The 13,791-nt window shown below is 40.6% G+C and overlaps 1 protein-coding gene and 1 long non-coding RNA gene across 4 annotated transcripts in view; one reads left to right on the top strand and one right to left on the bottom strand.

Moving 5' to 3' along the window:
- LOC125465392 (uncharacterized) overlaps nucleotides 1-13,791 on the bottom strand; it is a 52,447-nt gene that overhangs the window by 29,588 nt on the left and 9,068 nt on the right. The gene's annotated exons all lie outside the window — the stretch shown is intronic.
- The window catches only part of stk17a (serine/threonine kinase 17a), a 95,863-nt gene that overhangs the window by 75,336 nt on the left and 6,736 nt on the right, over nucleotides 1-13,791 (top strand). For all 3 annotated transcript variants that reach the window (XM_048558806.2, XM_048558798.2, XM_048558814.2), the window contains exon 4: nucleotides 8,127-8,253. In XM_048558806.2, coding sequence (XP_048414763.2) covers nucleotides 8,127-8,253 — 127 coding nt within the window. The remainder of the gene's footprint in view (nucleotides 1-8,126; nucleotides 8,254-13,791) is intronic.

Genomic DNA, 13,791 nt, shown 5'->3' with positions numbered 1-13,791 from the left:
CCTTAAAAGCCATAATGACTGTTGAAGGAAAGATAAACTTTTTTTCCACAGCTTTTCAAAACACCTCTCTAACTTGCTCACTGCCCCAAACTATTCATTTACTTGAGAACAATCGCATGGTTATTGGCAGGCAAAAAACTTCTGTCATTGATAACTGGTCACTAGGCTATAGACCAATCTACTTTTTATTACCACCCAGCTACATCTGTACACAGAACGCCACAGCTGTAAGTGTCCAGGTATCTCAAATGTTGGAACGTTTATTATTTTTCAGCTCTGAGTGTATATCCCTCCCCTTTTAACCCACCATGTTCAGATAGAGGATTTCAGGACTTAATTACTTGGATTTTTGTCTTCCAAATGTTTGAAATTTCCCAGCTTTGAAGTGTGAGATGGACATTAGTACTTATTCACTCCCTCTTTTTCTCTTCCATCCTTATCACCCCCTCTGCCCACTTGACTGCACTGCACTAATTGACTGACTTCAAGGCAGATTCACTGCAACCAGTGATGCTTTGTCCCATCAGTGAATAATGTAAATAAGAAGTATTAATCATCTTATGCGATATATGCTAAGTGACAGGATCACCAAAAATACACTTATTGTTTGAGCACAAGGTGAATCTTCTGTAAAGTGAGTAATGTGGTGCACTGCAGTCAGGTGGACAGTGAAAATTAAACTTGGAAGAAGGAGAAGGAGAGCGAGCCAGCACTAGAAAGCAAGATCAGTCATTTATGAAGTAAATCTTATGTAATTTACAAGAAGAAATTGTACCTGGGTCCAGGAGGTTTTAATATTTGCAAAACATTTTTTCTCCAAAACAAAGTAGATTTTAAGTATAATAGATATTGTGTACTCATGGTTAGTTAGCTTAATTGGCTAGATGACTAGGGCATAATGCAGACTAAAGCTAATCGCGTGGATTAAATCCCATTACTTGCTGTTGGAGTTTACAGAAGCCTGTTTCCTCCCCTTATTCTGTGATTGTGGAGTGGTTCCCCTCTAGCTATGCATTACCAATTTTCTCTCTCGTGGAGAGTGATGCCTGTAGTCCTTTGCAGACTATTGCTCTTCTGAATAGTGTTTTCTTTGGCTCCTGCTGTAAACTAGCTCTTCAGAAAATTCTGTAAATGCAGCTAAAATTGCTGGTGAGTATCAGTCCATTTTTAAATAAATGCAGGAAAAAGCTTTTAACAGTGTCTAAGGAGAAAGAACTATGCAGTCACTTGTTGGTTTTAAATTGTAAGTGGCATTATACGCACACTTCTGTGAAGTTAAGCTACTGATTTGTGTCACTCTTGTCAGGAAGACCATAATACCATAAGACATAGTGGAAGTAAGACCATTCGGCCCATCGAGTCCACTCTACCATTTAATCATGGCCGATGGGCATTTCAACTCCACTTCCCTGCACTCTCCCAGTAGCCCTTGATTCTTTGCGAGATCAAGAATTTATCAATCTCTGCCTGGAAGACATTTAACGTCCCAGCCTCCACTGTTCTCCGTGGCAATGAATTCCACAGGCCCACCACTCTCTGGCTGAAGAAATGTCTCCTCATTTCCATTCTAAATTTACCCCCTCTAATTCTAAGGCTGTGCCCACAGGTCCTAGTCTCCCCACCTAAGGAAAACAACTTCCCAACATCCACCCTTTCTAAGCCATGCATTATCTTGTAAGTTTCTATTAGATCTCCCATCAATCTTCCAAACTCTAGTGAATACAATCTCAGGATCCTCAGCCGTTCATCATATGTTAGGCCTACCATTTCAGGGATCATCCGTGTGAATCTCCGCTGCACACGCTCCAGGGCTGGTATGTCCTTCCTGAGGTGTGGGGCCCAAAATTGGACACAATATTCTAAATGGGGCCTAACTAGAGCTCTATAAAGTCTCAGAAGCACGTCGCTGCTTTTATATTCTAACCATCTTGAGATAAATGACAACATTTATATTAGCTTTCTTAATCATGGACTAAACTTGTAAGTTAGCCTTTAGAGAATCCTGAACTAGCACTCCCAGATCCCTTTGTACTTCGGCTTTATGAATTTTCTCACCGTTCAGAAAATAGTCCATGCCTGTATTCTTTTTTTCCAAAGTGCAAGACCTCACATTTGCTCACGTTGAATTACATCAGCCATTTCCTGGACCACTCTCCTAAACTGTCTAATTCTTTCTGCAGCTTCCCCACCTCAGTACTACCTGCCTGTCCACCTAACTTCATATCATCAGCGAACTTTGCAAACTGCCCCCAGTCCCTTCATCCAGATCATTAATATATGAAGTGAACAGCTGCGGCCCCAACACTGAACCGTGCGGGACACTACTTGTCACCAGTTGCCATTCTAAAAAAGAGCCTTTTATCCCAACTCTCTGCCTTCTGTCAGACAGCCAATCTTCAATCCATGCCAGTAGCTCACCTCGAACACCATGGGCCCTCACCTTACTCAGCAGCCTCCCGTGAGGCACCTTATCAAAGGCCTTTTGGAAGTCTAGATAGATAACATCCACTGGGTTTCCCTGGTCTAACCTACTTGTCACCTCTTCAAAGAATTCTAACAGGTTCGTCAGGCACAACCTCCCCTTACTAAATCCATGCTGACTTGTTCTAATTCAACCCTGCACTTCCAAGAATTTAGAAATCTTATCCTTAACGATGGATTCTAGAAATTTACCAACAACCAAGGTTAGGCTAATCGGCATATAATTTTCCATCTTTTGTCTTGATCCTTTCTTGAACAAAGGGGTTACAACAGTGATTTTACAATCATCTGGGACTTTCCCTGACTCCAGTGACTTTTAGAAGATTACAACCAACGCCTCCGCTATTTCCTCAGCCACCTCCCTCAGAACCCTAGGATGTAGCCATCGGGGCCAGGCGATTTATCAATTTTTAGACCTTTTTAGCTTTTCTAGCACTTTCTCTTTTGTAATGCCTACCGTACTCAACTCTGCCCCCGACTCTCCTTCAGGAAGGTAGAGACGTTTCACCGGAGGCTCACTGATGATGTTACCTAGAATGCTGACGAAATTTCTGAAAACTAACCCTCCAGCTCAGCGAGCAAACTCACATCCAGAAACTCAACCTGAGCTACAAATCTTCTCAAAACTCGCTAACTTTAAAAGAGAATAATTTTACTGTGGTATTGGTAGGCAGATAAGAAACCAGTTTTCAGAGAGTTGTAATTCTGACTGTGAACATTTTCTGGTAAATGTTATCACACAATCTCCTATTACTCCTCCTGCAAACATTGGTATTTGTCACTCAAAATGTCAATCATCATGAAGCCCTACCTCCTGAAGGCTGAACAGTATGTGGAGTTAAGCATTAGCTATATCTCACTAATAAAGTAACTGAGCATGTATGTTATAATGAGATGATGCTGGGATCGGAGAATGTAGGTTTCTAGACATGTCTGCCTTTATCATCTGCTGTATATGTTACATGCCATTAATAACGGTTGCTAATGTTCACTCAATTAACTACTTTTCTAAGATTTTGGCGTAGATTTGTGGCTCAGGTTGTGGGTGTTGAGGTTGGTTGGCTCGTCAAACTGGCTTGTTGCTCTGCAGACGTTTCGTTACCGTGCTTGGTAACATCCCTCAGTGCAGCCTCTGATAAAGCGTCTGTGTGTTTTCTTGCCTGGGTTTTTTTTAAACTCTGGGGTCTGATGCAATGGATTGTCTCACTTCCGGGTTTCCTCTGTAGTGGAATGTATATGGGGTCAAGTTCAATGTGTTTATTAATAGCCTGCTTCATGGAGTGCCATGCTTCCAGGAATTCATGCTTGTCTCTGCCTAGCCTGGGACAGGCTAGTAATAGCTTAGCATTTTGTTATGCTGCCGCCCTCTTGGGGAGGTGTAAATAAAGTTGTTGAATAATGCTGTCTACAGGTGTGTAACTTGTCATTCTTCCTCAGTGCAATAAATATTAGAAAGGTGATGAGGATGCAGTGGAATTCTTTCTTTAAGATTCCATTTGACAATTTAAGAAACAAAGAACATTGTGACACATGGCTTGAACCTCCTGAAGTTGATACCGAGGATATTTTGAGCAGTTGGAAAGATTGCTCCATCTTCACACCATGTTCAGGTACACAGTGAGAACAGCAAGATATGTAATTGGAAAAATGCTTCTGAAGGCATAATGGGAGAATTGAACAAAAGAGTTCAAACATCCAACATTCACAATTGGGCTGATAGGTTGCAAGTAACATTCATGCCTCAGGAGTATTAGGGAATGAGAGAAGTTAACCATGACTCTTTAATATTCAATGGAATTACCATTACTGAATTCCTTACTATCTATATCCTGGGGAATACCATTGACCAGAAACTGAATTGGGCTAGCTATTGAAATACAGTGGCTACAAAAGTAGGTTAGAAACTAGGTATTCTGCAACAAGTGAAGCACCTCCAGTTTTCCCATCTTTATCTTATAAAAGCAAATTACCGCAGATGTTGGCTATCCTTGTTCATTCCTGTCCACCGTCTACAAGACACAAGTCAGGAGTTCAATGGAATACCCTTTAGTTGTCTTGATGGGTATAGTTGCTGCAACACTGCAGTAACTTTGGCACCAACTGGGGCCAAAAATCTCTCTCAACTGGCATCAATCATTGGTATCAATGCACAGCAGCAGCAGTCTGTATCATTGACAGGGTATCCTGTAGTAACTCACCAATGCTCCTCCAACATCACCTTCCATCGTGAAGGTTGGAGTAATCACTCTAATTAATATGATTGTCCACCTAGGAAAGTGTATGTCACTACTTATGAGTAGCTATAAGGATAAGGGCCGCAGATGCATGGAAATGTCATCCCCTGCAAGATTTCCTTCCAGCCACCCACCATCTTGCCCTGGAAGTATATTTTCATTCCTTTACTATTGGCTCAATATCCTGTGATTTCCTGTCTACCAGCACACTGAGTTTGTCCACACCTTGTGCAATTAGAGTTGGGCATTATCGGCATAAAAACAAAAGCAAGAGGCATTTTTTGGTAGATCCAAAAGTAGATCAAGAACTTGAACAGCTGACGAGAAGTTATTGAGTGCACCTATTATGAACTCCGCTTTGGGTAATGCTAGACTAGTCTGTTCAAAAGTGATGGATATAAGTTTAATTTTTGCAGATAGTAACCATGGTGGTTAGTCTGAATATATTTGCACAAGGCTGCAAATGTTCTTTTGACACAAAGACAAATGTCTTTTTACATAATTAAGCATGCTCTAACAATACATTTTTGTCTGTATATTAGTTAGTATGGAAATATCTTACCATGAACAGCAAAAACATAGGTTATCTTTTTCACAGCAGTATCTTTCTCAGATACTCAATCCCAGTGAAACATCAATCCAATTTTAGCTCTTTAATTTCTAATTCTCTACAGTTTTCCTCCTAAGACCACTGTAACACGTTTTTAGACTTCTTCCAGTCCTGATTATCTGGAGCTCCTTTGAATTTCGACAGACTAAATACCTTTTCAGATCTAACAGCTTGCAAATTCCCATCAAACTCTCACAACTTGGAGACTTTACAAACGGATCTGCCCTTCTGCTAAGGTGAAATGGTTCTGCTGGACTGAAAAACATTACAAATGCTAGCAGTAAAGTGAATCTTAATTCTTCTGTTATGAACACAAATTAAGCTACCAGTGTTAGATTAGATTCCCTACAGTGTGGAAACAGACCTTTTGACCCAACAAGTCCACGCCGCCCCCCAGACCCATCCCCCTATAACCCACACACCCCTGAACACTACAGGCAATTTAGCATGGCCAATCCACCTAGCCTGCACATCTTTGGACTGTGGGAGGAATCCAGAGCACCCGGAGGAAACCCATACAGACATGGGGAGAATGTGCAAACTCCACACAGACAGTTACCCGAGGCTGGAATTGAACCCAGGTCCCTGGCGCTGTGAGGCTGCAGTGCTAACCACTGAGCCACCGTGCCACCCATTGCTTCATATGTTTTTCTCTTTGTCATAAACAGAGTAAATATTTCTTCAAATGTTCTGCAGAAATTTAAATAATCTACTTTGCATTTCCACCATGCGTTAAAAAATTGACTTTTGTAAATCCCTTGACACGATATTGAAGAGAATGATTTGCAGCTGAGAAATTCATGTATAGAACGAGGGGCCATGGATTATAATTGAGGATCGCCCATTTAAGACAGATCAGGAAACTTTTTTCTTTGAGGGTTGAGAGTCTTTTGAATTTGCTACCTCAACAGTGGAGAATCATAAAGATGCAGAATCTTAAAATATTTTAAGGCAAAAGTAAGTAGATTCTTGATTACTGAGGGGTTAATGCATTCTCAAGATATGCTGGAATATAGAGTTGAGGTTAAAATTAATCAATCATAATCTTATTGAATGGTGGAGCAGGCTTGAACGGCCAAGCAACCTATTCTTGTTCCTTGCACATATCAACCTCATGACTATCTGGCTAGGCACTTGCTACATCACATGCTTTCTTGATATGATGTATTTCGGTCACTTTATTCAATGTCTCCCTGACTTCCTCTTAAAAGTAGTTACTTCCACAGACTGAAAGCAAAACTCGTCAAACATTTCAATTTTGGTGTGAAAGGAAGGGTACAGATTGTGAAGAGATCTTTTCAAGTGTATATGCTGGGTGATGAGGTGAGCAGTAATTTCTATATTTTCTGTCGATAGAGGCGAGACAATTTTCTCTTCTCTTGCAAGATAACCCCACGGTTGTACAAGGTTTGTTCAAAATGTGTTTGCATTAAAACATGCTATTAGATTGAAGTCTAGTTTGCTTAAGCTTGATGTCAGTAACAAAATAAAATAAAAGCAAGACAAAGTGAAAATGAGTCAAGATATACCAAGCTTGGCACTTGATGGTGGCCAGAAGATCATGGTGACTAGAGCCACTCGGATGCAAAGGTGCAATGTGAAGTTGGTGTTATTGCAAGAAGCAGAGTGCATTTACATCTTTAGGGCAACACAGTGGTTCACACTCCTGCCTGTCAATGCCAGGGCCCTGGGTTCAGATCTGTCCTTGGGTGATCGTCCGTGTGGAGACTGAACGTTCTCGTTGGTTTCCTCTGGGTGCTCTTGTTTTGTCACACAGCCCAAAGATGTGCAGGTTAGCTGGATTAGTCATGGGAAATTCAGGGCTATAGGAACAGGGTAGGGAGTGGGTCACTGTTTGGAGGGTCGGTGTAAACTCTATGCACTGAAAGGCCTGTTTCCACACTGTAGGGATTCTATGATTTTATGATCTAGTGAAAGTGATGCACTCTCCAAATGTCACATGGATCATCTGCTTCAACAGCGAAATCCAGTTGTATGAAAGCATGAAGAAACTCATAGTCCAAATTCCCCTTACAGACCCAAGAGAAAGTCGGGAAAAAATAATGTGGAAGTTGCAAATAAACTGGAAGTCTGCTGATTCTCTACTGGTAAATGAGTCAGGATCTTTGGTTCAATAAATTAATCAATGTCACATTTCCAACCACTGATTGGGGTTAGTCGCCAAAGGTCAGTTTTGACACAGCTGAGCAAAGCTAATGGAAGTAGAAGAAAGAGAAAGAAGTCAGGTTCACTGAAACTATGTAAGTAAAAAGGAGGAAATTTCTCCTTTTATGTCATGTTAAATGACTGTATGTTTGCTAAGCCTGTAGAGTGTTGAAATAAAACATTTTTTTCACAAGTAAATTTCCTGCCAAACTTGACTATATATATTCTAGTTATGATTGCAGCAACAACAAAGGGAAATCTAACCTGTTAACACCCAGGTACTGTTAATGTTGACTTAGTCATTGAATTCTGGAAAACTGCATATATAAATACATAATATACCATTTTATTTTTAATGCAGGAGTTTTTTTCAAGGTGGGGAGTAAGTGTAGTACATTGTAAAAGTCAGACTTTTTTTATTCTGCCCTTTAAACTGTCCAATAATTGTTGTCTGCAGTTGAGCATTTGTTAGGCTATTGTGTATTATGATGAGTCCGGCTCAATAGTATGATATCGTGATAGTATAATATAGATATTATATAGTTAAATACAACTGTAAAATGAAACTACTATTTGTCATTTGAACTTCTTTTTGATCACTGCTTAATACCTGTGTTTTCTTCTTTCCATTCCAGCCACAAAATATCCTTCTGACGAGTGTGTCGCCTCTGGGAAATATAAAGATAGTTGACTTTGGCCTTTCACGACACGTCAACGATAATGAAGAGCTTAGAGAAATTATGGGGACGCCTGAATATGTGGGTAGGTTACCTTCAGTTTCACCCATGCTCAGAATTGTTCAGTTTTATAACTTGAGAGGGATTTGTAAATTTTGCAAAGGCTCACTGTGAGCACCATTGGTCACCAATGTAACTGGAAGAGCTCTCAAAATGAGTTCTCTTTTAGAAGATTCTAAATGCCTAAGAATACCAATGCATGCAACATTGTCTGCTAAAAGATACTGTGACTTGGTGGTACAGATCACAGGATCTAAAGGACCCCATTTTGTTCACTATGTAGTTCATTATAGTGTTATTTGTTCAATATTTGCAGTTCTTCTGATTCTGAGACACAATAACTCAACACAGAAGAAGGCGGTTCAATTCATCATGCCTCTGCTTGCTCTTTAGGCCTATCTAAGTAACCCCATTACTCTGCTCTTGTCCTGCAGCCCAATTAAATTTTCTCTTCAAGTATTGAACAAAAATTACAATGACATCTGCTGCAGTTACAATTTCAGGCAGTGCATTCAAGTTCACAACAAATTATTGTGTTTTTTTTTAAAACTGTGTCTCTGCTGCATTTTCCTCCCTCACTTGCATTAAATATGTGTTCTCCAGTCACCATCGCTTGTGCCATTTAATTTTTTTTTTAAACAAGACAAGTCGCGATTTGATCACCTCTGTCAGAGCTCTTGTCAACTTTTTCTGCTTTAGGAATAAGGCCAGATTCTTCAGCCTCTCCACCTAAAGACGTTCATCAACATATCAACTGTAGTTACATCCCATTTGTATTCTCTCTGACTTAATTTCCTTCTTAACGTGTAGTGCCCTGAATTGGTTATGATACTCCATCATAAGCCTTAAACAGTGTTATGTAATAATGAACAACAACAGAAATTGCTGGGAAAGCACAGCAGGTCTGGAGAGAAATCAGAATTAACATTTTTGGATCGAGTGACCCACCCTCGGGTTTTATGTAATAATAGTTGAGTGTAATTGTTTGTTAAAAAATTACAATGCTTCTTCTATTAATTGTCAAGGATCCCATATGGATTTTTAGCAGCCTTTTTTAACTTTAGAAGATTTGTCTGCAAACCTTTATGCCGGGTTTCTCTAACCTGCACCTCCTTTAAAGTTGTACCATTTAGTCTGTGTGGTCTCTTGTTTTGCTTCTGTTTATCAAAATGTATAACTTCACAATTCTGTGCATTAAATTATATCTGACACATGCCTGCTGACTTCACAGTCTGTGTACTCCTGAAGCAATTTATGCTCCTCTTTGTTCAATACATTTAGACTTGCTCAACCCTTTGTCCTCTTGTGGTCTAAGTTGATACATTTTTTATTCTGCTGCTTTCAGCACTACTTGATGACCAGTCACAATTACGCTTTCCAGGCTGGAACTGACTCCAATCCACAGCTTGGCTCTTAGCCGATTTAAAAGGCTCAAATAAGAGTCAATACTAGGATTTAAATCCTTAAAACAATGCTATCCAAATTTAATGATAACTCCAAATTGCCTATACACCAAGTTTGACTTGACCTGACATGATTAGTGACATAACTGAGATGTCAGAAACCCATTATTTGCACAAATATTATTTTATTTTGAGTTAGTGGCACTACTTGAGTTAAACAAATGGAAGTTTAACCAATTTTTTATATTTAATTGTCACTAGAATAAAAGACCAGCCTATTTAAGCAGGATTGATTCTTTCAATATAACAGAATTATGAATGTTGCGGTTTGCTAATTACCACAAATTGATGATTTCTGTGTTCCATTCTACTCTTTTAAAATTTCCTTCAAAATTGTGTTCGCTCCAGCTATACCACCAACTGATCTATTCTCAACATTGAAACACATTCCCTATGTGCAATCTGGTTTAGTTTCAGTGAAATCTTTCCAATGTGATCACACTTCATAAGTCACACCCTTAATACTATACACTAGACCTGAAGTTATCTGGAATACATGTTTGTTTTTAAAAAATAGAAAAATCACAGCAAGTTCATGATAGAGGTCCAGCCAAACCGCTTCCCACTTTGATCGCCAACCTCCACCTCTCCTGCTCACCATCCGCTGCCAACCTTCCCTGCCCCAAGCAATCCCCACTTCCACTGGCATCAAATTTCCTTTCATCAGGGTTGTGTGTCCCTTACTTTGTTACCAATTGACCTTTGTTTCCAGAATGAACTTACAAACCGCTATGCCCATCAATAACTGGCTCCCTATTTGACTGAAGACCATAAGGTGTCAACACCATTCAGCCTATGAAGTCTGCTCTGCCATTCAATAAGATCTTGGCTGATTGATAATCTTCAACTCCACTTTCCTGCCTTTTCAAAGTATGCCTTGACCCCTTATTGATTTTTAAAAAACCCTGTCAATCCCAGCCTTGAATATCCTTAATGACCCGGGCTCAACAGCCCTCTGAGAGGAGGAATTCCACAGATTCACAATCCTTGGAGATAAGAAATTCCTCATTTCTGTTGTAAATGCGTGACCCCTTCATCTGAGATGATGCCCTCTGGTGCTAGGCTCTCCCACGATATTCCAACAAATATAGGCCTAATGTACTCAACTTCTTCTCATAAAACATCCCGTCCACACGTGCTATCAGCCAAGTGAACCTTCTTTGGTTGCCTCCAATTCCAGCATATCCATCCTTGGGTAAAGTGTCCAAAACAGTGTTCCCGCTGTGATCTGGTAAATGCTTTGTGTAGTTTTAGCAAAACCTCCCTATATTTATCCTCCACTTCCTTTGCCAATGTTTCATTTGTCTTTGATTACCCTTTGAATTTGGATACTAGCTTTTTGTGATGCATGGACGAGGATTCCCAAATCCCTTTTGGTCTACAGCTTCCAGCAATTTTTCCCCACTTAAATAATATTCAGCTCCTCTATTCCTTCTGCCAAATGCATAGCCTTGGATTTCTCCCTATTGTGTTTCAACTGCCAGCTGTTAGTTGGGATGTACTTGCTTAAAGCACCACTGCTTGTGGCAAATCCCAAACTGTGGGTTCTCCCCACTTTGACTGACTTGCTTCATGTGTGGACATTTTCCTACTGCTTCAGTTTGACTAATATTAGTTTCTGTGGAGTACAGAATGAACTTCATCCCCCTGTGAAACAGAGATACTGTGATTTCGGGGTGGGCTGTCTGAGAGGAAAACAGCAACAGCCATGTTAATGGCACCACAGTTGGCCCTGTTGCACAGAAAGGCTGGGAAAAGATTGGGAGAACTTTAATAATTGGGGACTCGATTGCAAGGGGAACTGACTGGCGATTCTGTGGCAGCAAGGTTCTCAAATGGTGTGTTGCTTTCCTGGTGCCAGGGTCAGGAATGTCTCAGAGCAGTTGCAAGACATTCTGAAGGGCGGAGGGTGAACAGCCAGCAGTCGTGGTAGATGTTAGTACCGATGACACGGATGGAAAAAGAAAATGAGTTCCTGCACAAGAATTGAGAGTCAGTAGATTAAAGAGGAAGACTTATAACATTGTAATATCTGATTACTTCCAGTGCCATGCTCTACATAGTATAAGAATAAGAAGGTAGATCAGATGAAGAGATGACTAAAGGGAGGGTGATTGGATGATAAGAACAAATTCTGGGATGGGCAGGGCCTGTATAAGCTGAACACATTGCATTTGAACTGAAATGGGTCAATATGCTTGCTGGTGGAGCGGGAATGGGAGGGTTGCTTATGTTGTCGATGTTTTAAACTAAGTTAGCAGGAGAATGGGGCACAGAGTAGATGTGAAATCAGAAGCAAAGTCCAATCAAATAAAGAAGGAATGCTAGGTGAAGGAGACAGGAGTAGGATAAGACACTTGGGAGGCCCAGAAAGATAAATTGTATCTATTTTAATGCAAGAAGCATGGTTGGTAAGGAGGATAAGCTTAGAACATTGATCAGCATGTGGGAATATGATATTGTTGGAATCATTGATTGACATGCTTAAAGGAAGGGCAGGAATGGCAGCTCAACATTCCATGGTAAAGAAGTTTCAGGTATGGTGTATGAGAGGTAGGGAATTGTGTTCTTCCTTAGGAAATGAGGGAGGATATTCATAGATTCTCTACTGTGTGGGAGTAGGCCTTTCGGCCAATCAAGTCCACACTGACCTGTCAAAGTGCATCCCAACCAACGCGCCCCCCCCCCCCCCCCCAGCCCTGTCACCCTGCATTTTCCATGGACTATCTAAGGCCACCTAACTTGCACATCTTTGGACAGTGGGAGGAAACCCAGCAGACACGGGGAAAATATGCAAACTCCACACAGATCGTCGTCAGAGGACGGAATCAAACCTGGGTCTCTAGCAGTGAGCAGAAATGCTAACCACTGAGCCTCTGGGCCGTGCTAGAGAGCTTCACAAATGAGGCCATCTGGGAAGAGCTCAGAAATGTGGTGGGGGGGGGGGGGAGGCAATTGGCAATTGGTTTGCTGGGATTATAAAATAGGCCTCACAAAAATCAGGGGGAGATAGAGGAGCAATTATGTAGGCAAATCACATAAAGGTGCCTGAGAAACCGGGTTATAGTTATAGGGGATTTCAACTTTGCTGACGTTAATTGGGATCACCTTGGTGTGAAAAAATTAGATGGGGTAGAATTCTTAAAATTTTTTTTTGCAGTATGTAGATTGCCCCATCTCTAGTGGGGCTATGTATGACTTAATCCTTGGGAATCCAGGTGGTTGAAGGTTCAGTGGCTGAACATTTTGGGGATAGTGACCGTAATGTAAATTTACAAAGTATTTATGGAAACGAATAACAATAGTGCAGAGGTTAAGGGTCAGAACTGGGGTAGGCCACTTCCAATGTCATTAGTCAGGATGTAACAAACACACACTGGGAGCAACTACTTGCAGCTACGTCTACATTTTGAAAGTAGGAGTATTCTAAAAGTATAGTAAAAGTTCAGGTCCAGCAAGTTCTGTAAGAGTGAAGGGCAAGGACAGTCAAGGGATATTGAGAGTTTGATAAAGAAGAAGGAAACATGTCAGGTACAGTGTGTTATAAACAGTGAAGATTCTTCAAAAGTTTAAAGAGCGTAGGGGGTTGCTTAAAAAAGGAATTAGGAGGCAAAGAAGGACCACAAAATATCTAAGGCAGACAGGATTAGGGAGAACCGCAAATCTTTCTGTAAGTATATTAAGAGTAAGAGAGAGAGTAGAATCTATGTGAAGTTTAAGGGGGAACCAGTGAATGTGTGTGAGGTCTTAAATGAATACTTATCATCTATATTCTCACAGAAGAAAGGCATTGTAACCGGAGATTTCAGTTGGCTTGGCAAGGTTCCAGAGCATGTTAAGATTAATAAGGGAGGCAGTACTGGACATTTGAATAGGCGTAAAGGTGCATAAATCCCCAGGGCCTGTTGAGATATATCTCCGGCTGCTGTAGGAAGCATGGAGAAAATTTCTGGAGTCCTGGTGGTGATGCTTAAATTTTTAAAAAATGAAACAACCACGAATGCTGGAAATTAAAAATTTAAAAAAATTGCTGGAAACACTTAGCAGGTTTGGCAGCATCTGTGGAGAGAAAGCAGAGTTAATCTTTCAGGTCCAATGAC

Source organism: Stegostoma tigrinum, chromosome 2 (genome assembly GCF_030684315.1).
Source record: "Stegostoma tigrinum isolate sSteTig4 chromosome 2, sSteTig4.hap1, whole genome shotgun sequence".
NCBI classification, from domain to species: Eukaryota; Metazoa; Chordata; class Chondrichthyes; order Orectolobiformes; family Stegostomatidae; genus Stegostoma; species Stegostoma tigrinum.
Note: the sequence above shows the minus strand (reverse complement) of the source record. Positions and strands in the feature narration are given on the sequence as shown.